The sequence below is a fragment of the Triturus cristatus genome, chromosome 4_1, assembly GCF_964204655.1.
Source record: "Triturus cristatus chromosome 4_1, aTriCri1.1, whole genome shotgun sequence".
Lineage (NCBI taxonomy): Eukaryota > Metazoa > Chordata > Amphibia > Caudata > Salamandridae > Triturus > Triturus cristatus.
Window position 1 is genome coordinate 1343260904 of NC_140585.1, and position 13179 is coordinate 1343274082.

Here is a 13179-nt window from a genome sequence, read left to right on the forward strand (position 1 = left end):
TGAACACAGGCTAACAACTTAAAAATGTACAATAGCAGCAATAAATGATTGTCTTGTTAAATACTTTCTTTTATGACAAAAGGACAACATCCACAAACAATACACACAGCCACTGAGTTCAGGGCTCGAGTTTTAAATAGGCAGTCCCCTGAGACCCACTTCCCTCTCACTGATGATGGTGGTTATTCCCCATTTTCTATAGGCTACATTCCGGTTAGGCCTCACTATCAATCTAGGTCTCGGGAGTCCCACTCTAACTCTGTTAGAAAAGTCAAAAGATTTCCAACGAAAAAGCGCCATGTGGCAGAAAAGTTTCCTAGGGGCATCCGGTCCTTTACTAGGTCTTGCCTGCATCAGCAGGGTTTCACTGACCATAGTCTCTGAGAGTGTCTCTCTTGCATGCGCAGCAGCTGCCTCTTGTGAGTAACACACATGCTGCTCTGCAGGGACCGCGGATGGGTGTCCTTGACAACCCTCTGATGCAACTATATTTGGTCTTCTTCACAGATGGTGGTAGTTGGGAGAAATTTCAATTCCTCGGTCAGGGCTTTGGCCCACACAGGTCAGCACGGCACCCTGTCCTCACAGCAATGGCATCAATCAGGCTATGATTGTTGTCTTTTTTTCAGTGACCTTCCCTGGCATTCAGGGTCACCACTTTTGCGCCTCACTCTGGTGATGGCTCGATCAGCTCTGCAGTAGGTTCCTCTTCACGACAGCCCCCTTTGGCACATGGGGTCGCCAACTTATACACTTACAAATGTGCGATGGCCTGATCGATATGGTAAAGTTCACGAGTCCCCTACGGCATATGGGGTTGCTGACTTAAACCTTCAAACAGGCAGTGGCCAGATCGGTGCAGCAGCTGTCTCCTCACAGCTCACTACAGGGCTTCACTTGCCTTAATCATTCCCTGGACCTCAATCCCTCCAACAGTTGACAATTTTGGGGGCCTTCAGCTCCCCTTCTTTTGGACTATTTCCAGACACCAAACATGATTTTTGTTTGCCACTCCCAGGTGGCCTGGCAGTTCGGGCTGGACTGTTTTGCTTTTGTCGTCCTAAGTGGGAAGGGTATGTCCAGACGTGGGCCTAATGCTTACTGTTCCACAGGATTCAAACTCGCATGGCTGAGATGCTAAAACCGGCCTGAGAATGCTCGTTTCTGGTACAGGGAGGACCTGGCAGTTCGAGCTGGACTGTTCCCATCGGGAGCAGGGTCAAGACAGATTTGCATATCACTGGGTTCAAACTGGGGTTGCATGGTGATCAAAAAAACGATGGAGTGAACCTAGATCTGTGACTTGAGGTGAATGATTTGTTCAGCATTCCAGCCATAATTCTTTTTTGTGTGCTTTTTGAGCCCTAAGTCGGAAGGGTATACCCAGATGTGGGTCCCGTGCTCACTGTGCCACTGGATTCAAGCTCGCCTGGCTGATGAGGGGTGATACCCCGAAACCAGTGCCAGGATGCTTGTTTCCGGTTCAGGGAGGACCTGGCCTGGCAGTTCTGGCTGGACTGTTCACATCAGGGGCAGGGTCAAGTGTGATTTGCATATGGCTAGGTCCAAACTGGGGTTTGCTGTTGAGCAAAACAATTATGGAATAAACCCAGATCTGTCATGGGGATGAATGTTTAATTTGTTCAGGATTCCATCCATCATTATTTCTTTTTCATATGGAAAGCTAGCCGAGAACACTGCTTCTGATGGATACATCTGCCAGTGGATTCCTCACCTTGTGAATATCCCCTGCGCCAGCAACATTTGGAAACTTTTTTAGCAGTCCACACCGATGAGGTCGAAGACGACGTCACAGAGACACGGCTCCGCTCGCTACTCCGCTGACGTCACCGGCTCCATAAGAAGACCTCGTCGGCGTGATGACGTCAGTTCCCTTTTTTCTGCACCGTCGACGCCAAAGGTTTTCGGGAATCGCTGTTGGTAGCTTCACTGTTACTTTTTGTTTTTCTGGGTTTCTCTGTTTCTCTTTCGAGAAATATGTCGACAAGGAAGTCGGGGTTCAAGCCCTGTCGTGAATGTGGCAAACACATGTCGATCACGGATCCACATGACGACTGTGTGTGGTGCTTGTCATCTGACCACGATGTGGATGGTTGTTCTTGCTGTCGCAAGATGAGCTCCAAGGCTCTAAAAGAAAGGGAGGCGAAACTCTTCATTGCCAGGATGAAGAAGGAAAAGAGAGGAAGAAGGAAGTCGAGGACGAGGTCGAGGTCACGTTCGAGGTCGGCGTCGAACTCGACTTCGGGGCATGCTTCACGATCCAAGAAGCACAAGAAGAAGAGGAGGCACTCTTCTCGACATCACTCGGACAAGAGTTCGGCTCCGAAGTCACCAACTCGACGCCGAAAGGACTCTGTTTCTCCATCACCAGTTCCGGATTCGCCTCCTGGACCTTCTTCTCCAGTGGCTTCGCCGGCTCCGGCTACTTCTCCGGCTCCGGTTCTATCTCCGACGCCGGTTCCATCACCGGCTCCATCTCCGGCTCCGTCTCCCGCCCCGGTTGAGGAACTTCAAGTACCGGGTGAGCCTGCGAAGCCGCTTATTCCACCGTCGGCGCCGGTTGGCCCGAGTCCGGTGATGCCTGGCCAGTACCCTGCGTTCCCTGGACCAGGTCAGGACCCATCGCATTTTTTAAATGCTATGTATGGGGTGTTTGCGAGAGCCATATACACCACTGGTACACCTGCGGGTCCGATGGGTCCAATGGCATTTAATTTGGGGGTGCCGCAACTCTATCCGCAGGCCCCTTTCATGCCGTTTTTTTCGGCGACGCCGTCTTGGCATCTATCGACGCCGAGGACGTCGACACCGCTTCCTTCTTCACCGGTGCCGGCTCGACCTCGTTCGACGCTGGCTGCTCCTGTGGATCCACGTTCGGCGCCGTCGGATTCGAACACGGTGCCGTCGACGCCGCTTATCCGGATTCGGTCCAGAAGGGAGGCTCAGGGAGTGGTTGATGAGCGAAGGTACCTTCTGGAAGAAGCAGAAGAAGGAGAGCTGGTGGAGTCTGATGAGGTGTTTGAGGAGCTTAAAGAGGCTAGTGGACTGGATTTGTCTCCTGAGTGGTAAATTACTCCACCTTCCGATGAACCCTCGAAGGATGTGGCTCCATATCATGCAGTCATCAGGAAGGCAGCGGAACTGCTTGATCTTCAGTTGCCAACTACGGAGTTCAAATCAAACATTTTGTCTGAAGTGTTGCATTCTCCTACTGCAGTTTCGGAACCGTTGTTGCCTTTTAATTAGGCCATTATTGACCCTGTGTTGGAGGTGTGGCGTAAGCCTTTTTCTGCTCCTGCAGTCTCTAAGATGGTTGCTAGGAGGTATAGAGCGGCTCCAGGGGACCCTGAGTTCTTGACATCGCATCCATCGCCTAAGAGCCTTGTGATTCAGGTGGCTTGTTCAGGGAAATCCAAGGGTGCTTTTCCTCAGGTTCCGGGGAACAGAGAGGCTAAAAGGCTGGACCAGTCGGCCAAAAAGGTCTTCATCGGACAGCATGGCTCTAAAATCAACAAATGCCACTTGCCTTTTGGGACGCTATGTTCATGCGCTCATGGATTCTGCTAAAAAACTGGCACCAAAACTATCTGAGGAGGATAGGGTTGGTTTTAATGAGATATTGACTGATGCCCAGGCAGCAGCACGCCAGGTGATCCAAAGTGGGCTGGACACGGCGGATTCAGTGGCAAGGGTCATGGGATCTTCTCTTGCCACCAGGAGGAGTGTGTGGCTGAAGTCTTCTGAGTTTTCCCAGGATGTACAATCGACTCTGTTGGACTTGCCATTTGATGGGTCTGGTTTGTTTGGCAAAAAGGCAGATGCTGCTCTTGAACGTTTTAAGGAGAGCAAGGCAACGGCTAAGTCTCTGGGCCTTCAGTCCCAGTCAAGGGGGTCTTTTAAAAGGTACAGAGGTTTCGGAAGGACATCCTTTCGTTCCTACAGGCAGACCCAACAGCAGCAGCAGCAGCAAGGCTCTTTGTCTAAAGGATACAGAGGTAGAATCAGGGGTTGCACACGTGGCCGTCAACTCTCCTCCTCTTCCTCTTCCTTTTCAGCCCCTCCCACCATCGCAAAGCAGCCCTAGATCTGCCATTCTGGATCATGTTGGTCCTGTGGGGGGTCGGCTTACCCATTTTTTACAAGATTGGGAATCTGTAACTACAGATCTTTGGGTTCTAGATCTTGTAGAAAATGGGTACGCCCTTCCCTTTCGGGAATTCCCTCCAAATTACTCTCCTTGTCAAGGGGTTTGCTCGGAGAACCACCGTCTTCTCCTACAGGAGGAAGTCCTGAAGTTACTACAGAAAGGTGCGATAGAGGTGGTTCCAGAGCAGGAGAGGGGTCAAGGATGCTACTCCCGGTATTTCCTGATTCCGAAAAAGGACGGCAGATATTGGACCTCAGGATCTTGAATCTTTATCTGAAGCAAGAGAAGTTCAAGATGCTCACCCTTGCGCAGGTTCTTCAAGTGCTGAATCAGGAGGACTGGATGGTGTCGATCGACTTGCAGGATGCGTATTTCCACATCCCCATCCTGAAATCGCACAGGAAGTATCTCCGGTTTACGGTAGGGTCGCAACATTATCAGTTTGCGGTCCTTCCGTTTGGTCTTACTACTGCACCCCGAGTCTTCACGAAGGTGATGGCAGTGGTGGCAGCCCATCTCAGAAGGTCGGGGATTTCCGTTTTCCCCTATCTGGACGACTGGCTGATCAAAGCGGAGTCGCCAGAGAAGGTGCTACCTCATCTGCAGGATACAACTCAGCTGTTGTTCAAATTGGGTTTTTCGATAAAAGTGCCCAAATCTCACCTGGTGCTCTCTCAGCGCAACCTGTTCATAGGTGCGGTACTGGACACTACTGTGTGTCGAGCATTCCCTCCGCCTCAAAGGATTCTCGACATATAGGAAATGATTCCTTTATTTTGCAATGGAGCGGTCATTCCAGTCCTGAAGGTCCTTCGTCTGCTCAGTCTGTTTGCTTCCTGCATTCTGTTGGTCAACCATGCACGCTGGCACATGAGGGCGCTCCAGTGGTGCCTCCGCAGGCAGTGGTATTAGCACAAAGGAGATCTCAGGGAGTCTGTGAGGATCTTCAGAGAAGCTGCAGCGGATCTGTCTTGGTGGAGCGTGGAGGGCAATCTGTCCCAAGGAAAGCCCTTCCATCTACCTCCATCGGTGGCCACAGTGATAACGGACGCATCCACTTTAGGGTGGGGTGCGCATCTGGGGGATCTGGAGATCAAGGGTCTTTGGTCTCCCGAGGAAAGGTTGCTTCACATCAACCTTCTGGAGTTACGGGCGATACGTTTGGCACTCAAGGCTACTCTCCCTTCCCTTCGCGGTCAGTCTGTTCAAGTCTTGACGGACAACACTACCGCGATGTGTTATGTCAACAAGCAGGGAGGAGTGGGGGTCACTTTGTCACTGCAGAGAGGCCCTGCGTCTATGGTCCTGGGCTCAGGACCATCAGATTTGTCTGATGGCCAATCATCTGGCCGGGGTGCTGAACGTGCGTGCGGACAGTCTGTCGGCAGTCCTCCGCCGACCACGAGTGGAGGCTCCATCCGGAGGTGGTTCGTCACGTCTTTTGGATGTGGGGGACTCCTCGGGTGGACCTGTTCGCCACCCACGAAAATGCTCACTGCCCGTTATTCTGCAGTCTCCAGTATCCGATGCAGGGAGCGTTGGGGGGACGCGTTTCAGTTGAGTTGGGGCTCACGACTCCTTTACGCGTTTCCTCCCATACCCTTGATTCCTCGGGTTCTGAGGAAGATTCGCCAAGACCGGGCCCAAGTCATATTGATCGCCCCGGATTGGCCAAGAAGGGTGTGGTATTCAGATCTTCTCCACCTCTCCTCGTGCCCTCCGCTCCTTCTCCCTCTCAGGGCAGACCTCTTTCAATCGGAGGGGTAGGTTCTACACCCCCACCTCCAGAGCTTACACCTTCATGCCTGGAGATTGAACGGGGCAACCTGAACTCTTTTTCTCTCCCATCTGATGTGGTAGATGTAATTTTGTCTGCCAGACGTCATTCCACCAAATCTATCTATTCCTATAGGTGGTCTAAATTTGTTCTCTGGTGTGGGGAGAAGTCAATTGATCCTTTGAAGGCTCGTTTATCTGACATTCTGCAGTTTGCCCTTTCTCTTGCTCAGCAAGGCTTTGCTGTGGCTACTGTAAAAGGATACTTATCGGCTTTGTCGGCTTTCCTCTGTTTGCCGGATCAGCCGTCATTATTCAAATCACCTATTGTTCTTCGTTTTCTTAAGGGCCTCACAAACCGGTTTCCTCCTACTCCCTTTATTGTGCCTCAATGGGACTTAAACCTTGTCTTGACTTATCTTATGGGTTCTCCCTTCGAGCCCTTACACAAGTGTCCCTTGAGACTGTTGTCTTTTAAGACGGTTTTTCTCATTGCAATCACCTCGTCAAGGAGTGTAAGTGAGCTTCAAGCTCTAAGTTCAAAACCCCCGTTCTTGACCATTCATGCTGAAAGAATGGTACTCAGGACCAGGGCTGCATTTTTGCCTAAGGTGGTAACTCCCTTCCATCTGGGGCAGTCCATTACCCTTCCTACCTTCTATCCTCCCCCTCACCCTTCCAAGGAGGAGGAGAGACTCCACCGCTTGGACCCTAAGAGGGCGGTGAGCTTCTACCTGGACAGGACTAAAGGCTTCAGAGTTGATGACCAGCTCTTCGTGGGCTTTGTTGGCTGCAGGAAAGGTCGAGCGGTGCACAAGAGCACCCTTTCCAGATGGATTGTCTTGTGCATCAAGATATGCTACTCTTTGGCTGGTAATTATTATGTACTGTGTATACTGTGTGTATATTGCTGTCAGTCCGTCCGTGTGGCTTGATGGCACGGAAAAAAGGGCGGAACTGATGTCATCACGCCGACGAGGTCTTCTTATGGAGCCGGTGACGTCAGCGGAGTCGCGAGCGGAGCCGTGTCTCTGTGATGTCGTCTTTGACCTCATCGGCGTGGACTGCTACAAAAGTTTCCGAATGCTGCTGGCGAAGGGGATATTCACAAGGTGAGGAATCCACAGGCAGATACTGTATCCACCAGAAAAAGCGTTACCGAAGGTAAGTAACTTGTTCTTCTCTGTCACAGTGTTGGATTCTCAGTTATTCTTTCCCTATGCTGGCAGGTATCAGCATGAATATAGGTATGATGGACCGGCATGGAGAAACAGCTACTCCTTTATTCTATAGTTGTGAATCTTGTTGTGAGTGTTGTCAATTAAGGTTTTAATTTGTGTTTTTTTGTAGGTATACTATAGTTATATTGGCAGAAGATTATGCTAGGACTGTTGTACTCCCTGCTATTGTAGACTGCACAGGCATCTGCCTGAGGAAGAACTTATATAGGTCCAATTTAAAGTTTTTCTGCACAGATCATTTATGGACAAGTGTAAAGAATGAAAAATATTGGCGATTTCCCCTACGCCGTCCTGCATTTATAGTGAACCCCCATTCTAGGCCCATACATAATCAATCCCTGGACGTTGCTGGTACGTCATGGACAGGTTTGTATGTCCATTCACTATTGGAATCTTTAGTCCAAGGGTCGGGACTTATTAAACAGTGGGAAGGGAGGCCTATTCAAATATTGCATTTTTTGTAGTACGTGGAGTAGCATTGTTACTGCAGCTCTAAAAGGGTCAAAACAGCTGTAAATGTACTTCATCCCAGCCTCAGAGTAAGCCAAGCCCAACACATGCCCTCTCACAGGTACTGCAAAACACTTTTGTAGACAACAGGGGGCAGGGAAATAAAATAACACCTTATAGGAACCAATGTTCAGTTAATTGCATAATGGCATTTAAGTGAACTTAATAAAAAAAAATAGTCTTATTATAATTTCCAGTAAACATGATTTTCTTAACATAATTTACTTCATATTAAATGAAAATGGTAGTGAGGGTCGAAATTCTTTAATTTTATTTATAGTTAAATATTATTTATACATTTTATACTAAAATGAATTAGCTTATACTAATTTAAATTGATGTGTTAATGTCCTTTAGCATTTTATTTTATTAGCATGAAGTTAAAAAAAACAATATCACTTTACATTTTTATTTTACAATAATATATTCATTTTCTTTAAATATACAGTAAATAGTTTTCCCATTATGCTTCCACATGGAGATCTAAGGCACGGTGGCAGAGATTTACACCTACATGGGCAAACTTACCAGTAATAACTTTACCCCCGTAAAACCAGTTGTAGGTGGCTCCACCCTCCTGATTTGATGGAGTGGAGACATGCAAGTCTACACCTAGGTGCAACTCAAATCTCTGAAATTGTGAATAGCAAAAGACTGAAGGTATAGTAGTAAATATGCACATGAGTAAATATATGTATAATTACTCTTGTGAATAGGTACTTTGGTTTAGTTAGATAGTATGTAGTGGATTTAACACAGAGTACTTTCACCAGTTAAATATCCTGCTGCTTTTGCATGGTGAGTACTTCTTTCACAAAAGCTAACTACGAGGTGGAGCTTCCTAGGGTTAAGCTCCGACGTATTTTCCACCTCATCCTGGTTACTAGTCTCCACAGAAAGGGAGGTAGTTTGGGGGTGGGGGGAGAGAACTCCAGAGGCCACAGAAAATCAGCTAGGCAGCAGAGGGAAGTCCAGGGCTTCAAGACTTTGTTTACCCAGTTGGACTGACAAAAAAAAGGGAGGGAGGGTGTGTCATGCAAGACATTTGAGGACTGATTTGTAGGGCTTTTGGGGTTGCACATAGGCACCCTCTGTGCATTTAAAAATATATCCTGATTTGTGGAGAATTCAAAGGATAGGAGATTAAATGTAAGTTAAGATCCCAGTGTAATCTGCTGCAATGAAGCCTCGCAGTTTGCTGGGACACAACATGCTAAGTGGCGCATGTAAAAGTGGATTGATTTTCTCTCTGGCCGCAGCTGTTGTAAAGCTGAGACTTGACAACCGTGCTCCTTTTATAGAAATTGAGAACTCTTAGATTAAATGTATGTGCTTGAGTATCCATGAAATGTTGTTCATTGACGTGTTCATGTGATAAGTTCTTAGTAGATATAGGGGAAGGGTACGAATTAGGGCAGTGGTTCATAACCTTTTGACTTCTGTGGACCCCCATTTAATCTGTATTGGAATAAGCATTTCTGATGATTTGAACTGCTAAACAATCCACAAAACATACAGAGAAAAGCATTCATCACATACACAAAATCATGAAATATATTTAATTCACAAATATGAAAAATCTAAATTTTAATGGGAATCTTCTTTTAAATTCAGTTGAGGCCACTCATTGTCCATAATTTGTTCTGTGTGATGCATTTTCACTGCTCCTACAAATCAATCTGAGGATACTTACTGAATTTGTAGCATCTAATTTTAAGTTCCTTCACATTTACAGAACGGTTTAAATTTTTTAATTTACATTTTGCTTCTTTATTTATATAAACTTTATTAGTCTATTAATATTCTTTTATTTTCTAAGTAGCTGCGAACCCCCTGAAAAGGATTTGCAGACCCCAAGGAGGCTCCGAACCACAGGCTAAGAACCACTGATTTAGGATAAAAGAGTTGTACTTGTATAATTGAAGTAAGGGGGCTGCCACAAAGGAATCAAAATGAGAACCTATTGTATTTTTGTGTGGTGCCCGAACACATACACCCCACACACACTTGCTCTTATTCTTACTTCCACACCTTCTCATTTCAACCTTTCAGAATAACTAAAAGGCATGGGAGTTGAGGTTGATTCACTACAAAAGGGTGAAGGCAGCACATTAAAATATTAATTTCCTGACTTTTTAGTTTTGATGGCAACAAATTAATTCACCTTAACTTCTTTTCAATTTGAGTTTTTTTTGGGGAATGTGTTTGTGTGCTCTAATATTAGGAGGCATGACCAGGACTTCCTCTATCACGGTCTTTCAGTATACTCTCACACATCTTGATCATAATCTTATTCCCCAATTGGGTAATTTTCTTACATTATTAGAGTCTAGAGTAGTAAGGCTGAGGCCAGAAATACTTTAAAGCATCTTTTCAACTATTTTATTTTAAGGAAATGGCCTAAAGATGTTAATGAAACGGGCTCTGAAATTCAAAGATCCATTGATGATGAAGATGATTAGAAACATTTCCCAGCACGACGGGTCAACCAAAAAAATGTTCATAGTAAGTGTTTTTGTAGTAAATGTTTTTGATTTTGTGATGTGTATCACCATGTTGCATCTTTTATGCACAGTATCAAATGCAGCACCTTTTGCCAGAATCTCCTATTTAAATCATGAAAGGTTCCAAGCCTCGTTTCAGGTATTCCAGGTGGACCTTAGCCCCCCCTCCTCCCCCCCCACCCAAAGTGGGCAGAGGGCCCACATCCATCGCATGGGCGCTAGACCTCCCTTTTTACTTAAAGATTCTCATCTGCCTGAGACCTAAGTGCATCATCCGGTGTGGCAAATACACTTAACCATTTGGGGGCTATGGACATGATCTCCCTTTCCACAGCATAAATCATCTGCCACTGTGAATGGGAGGGTTCCATCCAAGCACCTAGGCCTAGCAATCTTTCGGGTGCTTGCCTCTTAGACCCCCACGTTTGACTGCAAGAAAAAGCATTCCCTGTAGCCTGGGGCTTTTTTTTCCTTTTTTTTTTTTAATGACGAGCAGCACACTATGCACACTTATGTCATGATTTGGACAGGAAAGGTCTCATTAGAAAGGGTAAATTCTCCCCCTTTCCAATGGTACCTGTCCCTAGTAGATTCCTGCTTTGGGATCGCCACAAGAGGGCGATCGCTGAGCAAGATTACACATCATTAGACCACTAATTTCATTATCATGTGCGAAGCGCCCCCTGGTATGGGACTGGTTGAGATGTATACTCCCCTGTGTCCCCCAAGGGGTAGAAAGTCCACTAGACACCAGGGATTATATACATTTAGAAATCCGAGTTCTATCATTGGGCGGCTGCTCCCCACCACCAAGGGGCCCACACAGTCGTAATGCCTCCTGGGAGGCAAATTAGGGATTTTACTGTCCATCTGCCCACTGGTGGTGTAAGGAGGCGGAAAGCACCGCTAGAAACAAGGGATTCCTTTTTAGGTTGAGCCTAGAGGTAGTGCGCATGCGCTGCTCTGTGAGGCATGCTGTAATCCCTCTTTTGGCTTAGACTACGCCCACCATTTGCCATTTGTTGTTTTATGTGCCTTTCTAGGATAGTCAGGATAGGATAGTCATTTGTATAGCGCAACGAATGCCGGAGCGTCTTGGCGCTGGTAGAGAGAGAGGGAGAAACATCTTCATCAGCGAGTCTCATTAAAGAGCCATGTTTTTAACCGTTTTCTGAAAGCTTGATGATTGCCTAATGATTTCATAGAGCAGTGAAGCTTATTTCAAAGACCAGCGGCACGGAAAGAGAAGGCTCTGCCACCCCATCTGACTTTGCGTATCCGATTTATCTTGATGAGGCTTTGTGTAGCGGACCTTAAGACCCGGCCGGGTACATAAGGAATGAAAAACTTCTGAACATCCTTGGCTCCTCCTCCAAATATAGCCTTATGTACTAAACATATAGCCTTGAATTCTATACGCTGCTGGATTGGGAGCCAGTGTAATGTTTTAATGCCACCAGAGATAGATTGGTCTGTGGGAACATCTATCAGAAGTCTTGCAGCAGCATTCTGCAGTCTGCAACCTCTTCATCTGAGTCTTATTTATCCCTAACAGCAAGGCGTTGCAGTAGTCAAGTCTCGATAATACAAGAGCAACCACCACCGTCTTGCGAAGGTCAGGTTCGATGAAAGGAAGAATCTTCTGCAGAGTCCTTATTAAAAAGGAACATGATGAAGCGAGGTTGCTGACGTGTGCTGAGAAATTGAGCTGATTGTCAAAGAGCATACCCAGGTTCCTGACTTTATGCACAGGACTAGGGCACTCCTCCGACTCCACCGGCCACCAAGATCCATTCCACACGGGGCTGCCCTGGCCAAACTACGATCTCCGTCTTCTCTGTGTTAATTTTCAGGAAACTCTCCCGCATCCAGCTCATAATCTCAGACAGGCAGCTATGAAAATTAGAAGCCACATCGTTTGATTGTTCCACAGTCGAGACTATGAGCTGGGAATCGTCGGCATAGGAAATTATGGTAAAACCATATTTCCTAATGAGCTTGGCCAGGGGGGCTATATAGATGTTAAAAAGCGTTGGTGATAAGGCAGAACCCTGCGGAACCCCACAGGGTAGATGGAAAGTGTTAGACTGCAGACCATCCCATAGCAAACTCTGCTCCCTACCTTCCAAAAAAGAGGAAAGGAGGGACAGAGCGGTTCCCTGAACACCAATCTCCTGAAGCCTCCGCCTCAACACCGTGTGGTTGACAGTGTCGAAGGCAGCTGACAAATCTAACATCACCAGCACTGCCCTGCCTCCCCCGTCCACTATACCACAAATTTTCTCCGCTGCCACTAGGAGTGCTGATTCCGTGGAGTGCTGAGCATGGAAACCGTGCTGAGAGGAGTCAAGCAGATCATGGGAGACCAAATATTCTGTTGGAACCCGGTTTAACTCCCTCTCCATGAGCTTAGCCGCCATAGGAAGTGCAGCAATCGGACGGTAGTTCTTTAAGATAAGAGGATCCAAGGTGTTTTTTTTTAACAATGGTCTAATTATTGCCCTCTTCCAGCTTAAAGGGTAACTACCAGACTCGATTACTTGATTGATTAGCGGAGACAGCTCTACTGCAATAACCTCTGCCGCACGATGAAATACTGATGGGGGCATGGATCCAAAGGTGATCCTGATTTTATTAAAGTAATCTACCTACACGTTTCCTCCACCGAAATGGGAGGAAAGTTACTAAGGCCAGTGTCGTCCTTAGGACTAGCTACCTGCTCCTGGCCGCAACACTCCGAGCTAGTAAAGGAGCTCATGAAGTCGTTGTGAATTGTCTGAACCTTATCCTGAAAGTACAGAGCCAATTTTTGGTATGTTGCTAAGTCAGGCCGATATGTGCTATCTTGAGGGGGCTTAGAAAGAGCAGATATGGTCTTGAAGAGCTCCTTAGCCGAATTACTGGCTTCCCTGATCTTGGTGGCAAGAAAAGCGCTTTTAGCAGCGATTATTGCTAACCTGTAGGCTGTGAGAGCACAATT

The 13179-nt window shown here is 47.0% G+C and overlaps 1 protein-coding gene across 1 annotated transcript in view; it reads left to right on the plus strand.

Annotated features, from left to right (window-relative positions):
• Window positions 1–13179, plus strand: part of KIFAP3 (kinesin associated protein 3) — a 1322278-nt gene that overhangs the window by 564270 nt on the left and 744829 nt on the right. The window contains exon 13 of the mRNA XM_085654829.1: window positions 10088–10200. Within this exon, the coding sequence (XP_085510955.1) occupies window positions 10088–10200 (113 nt within the window). The remainder of the gene's footprint in view (window positions 1–10087; window positions 10201–13179) is intronic.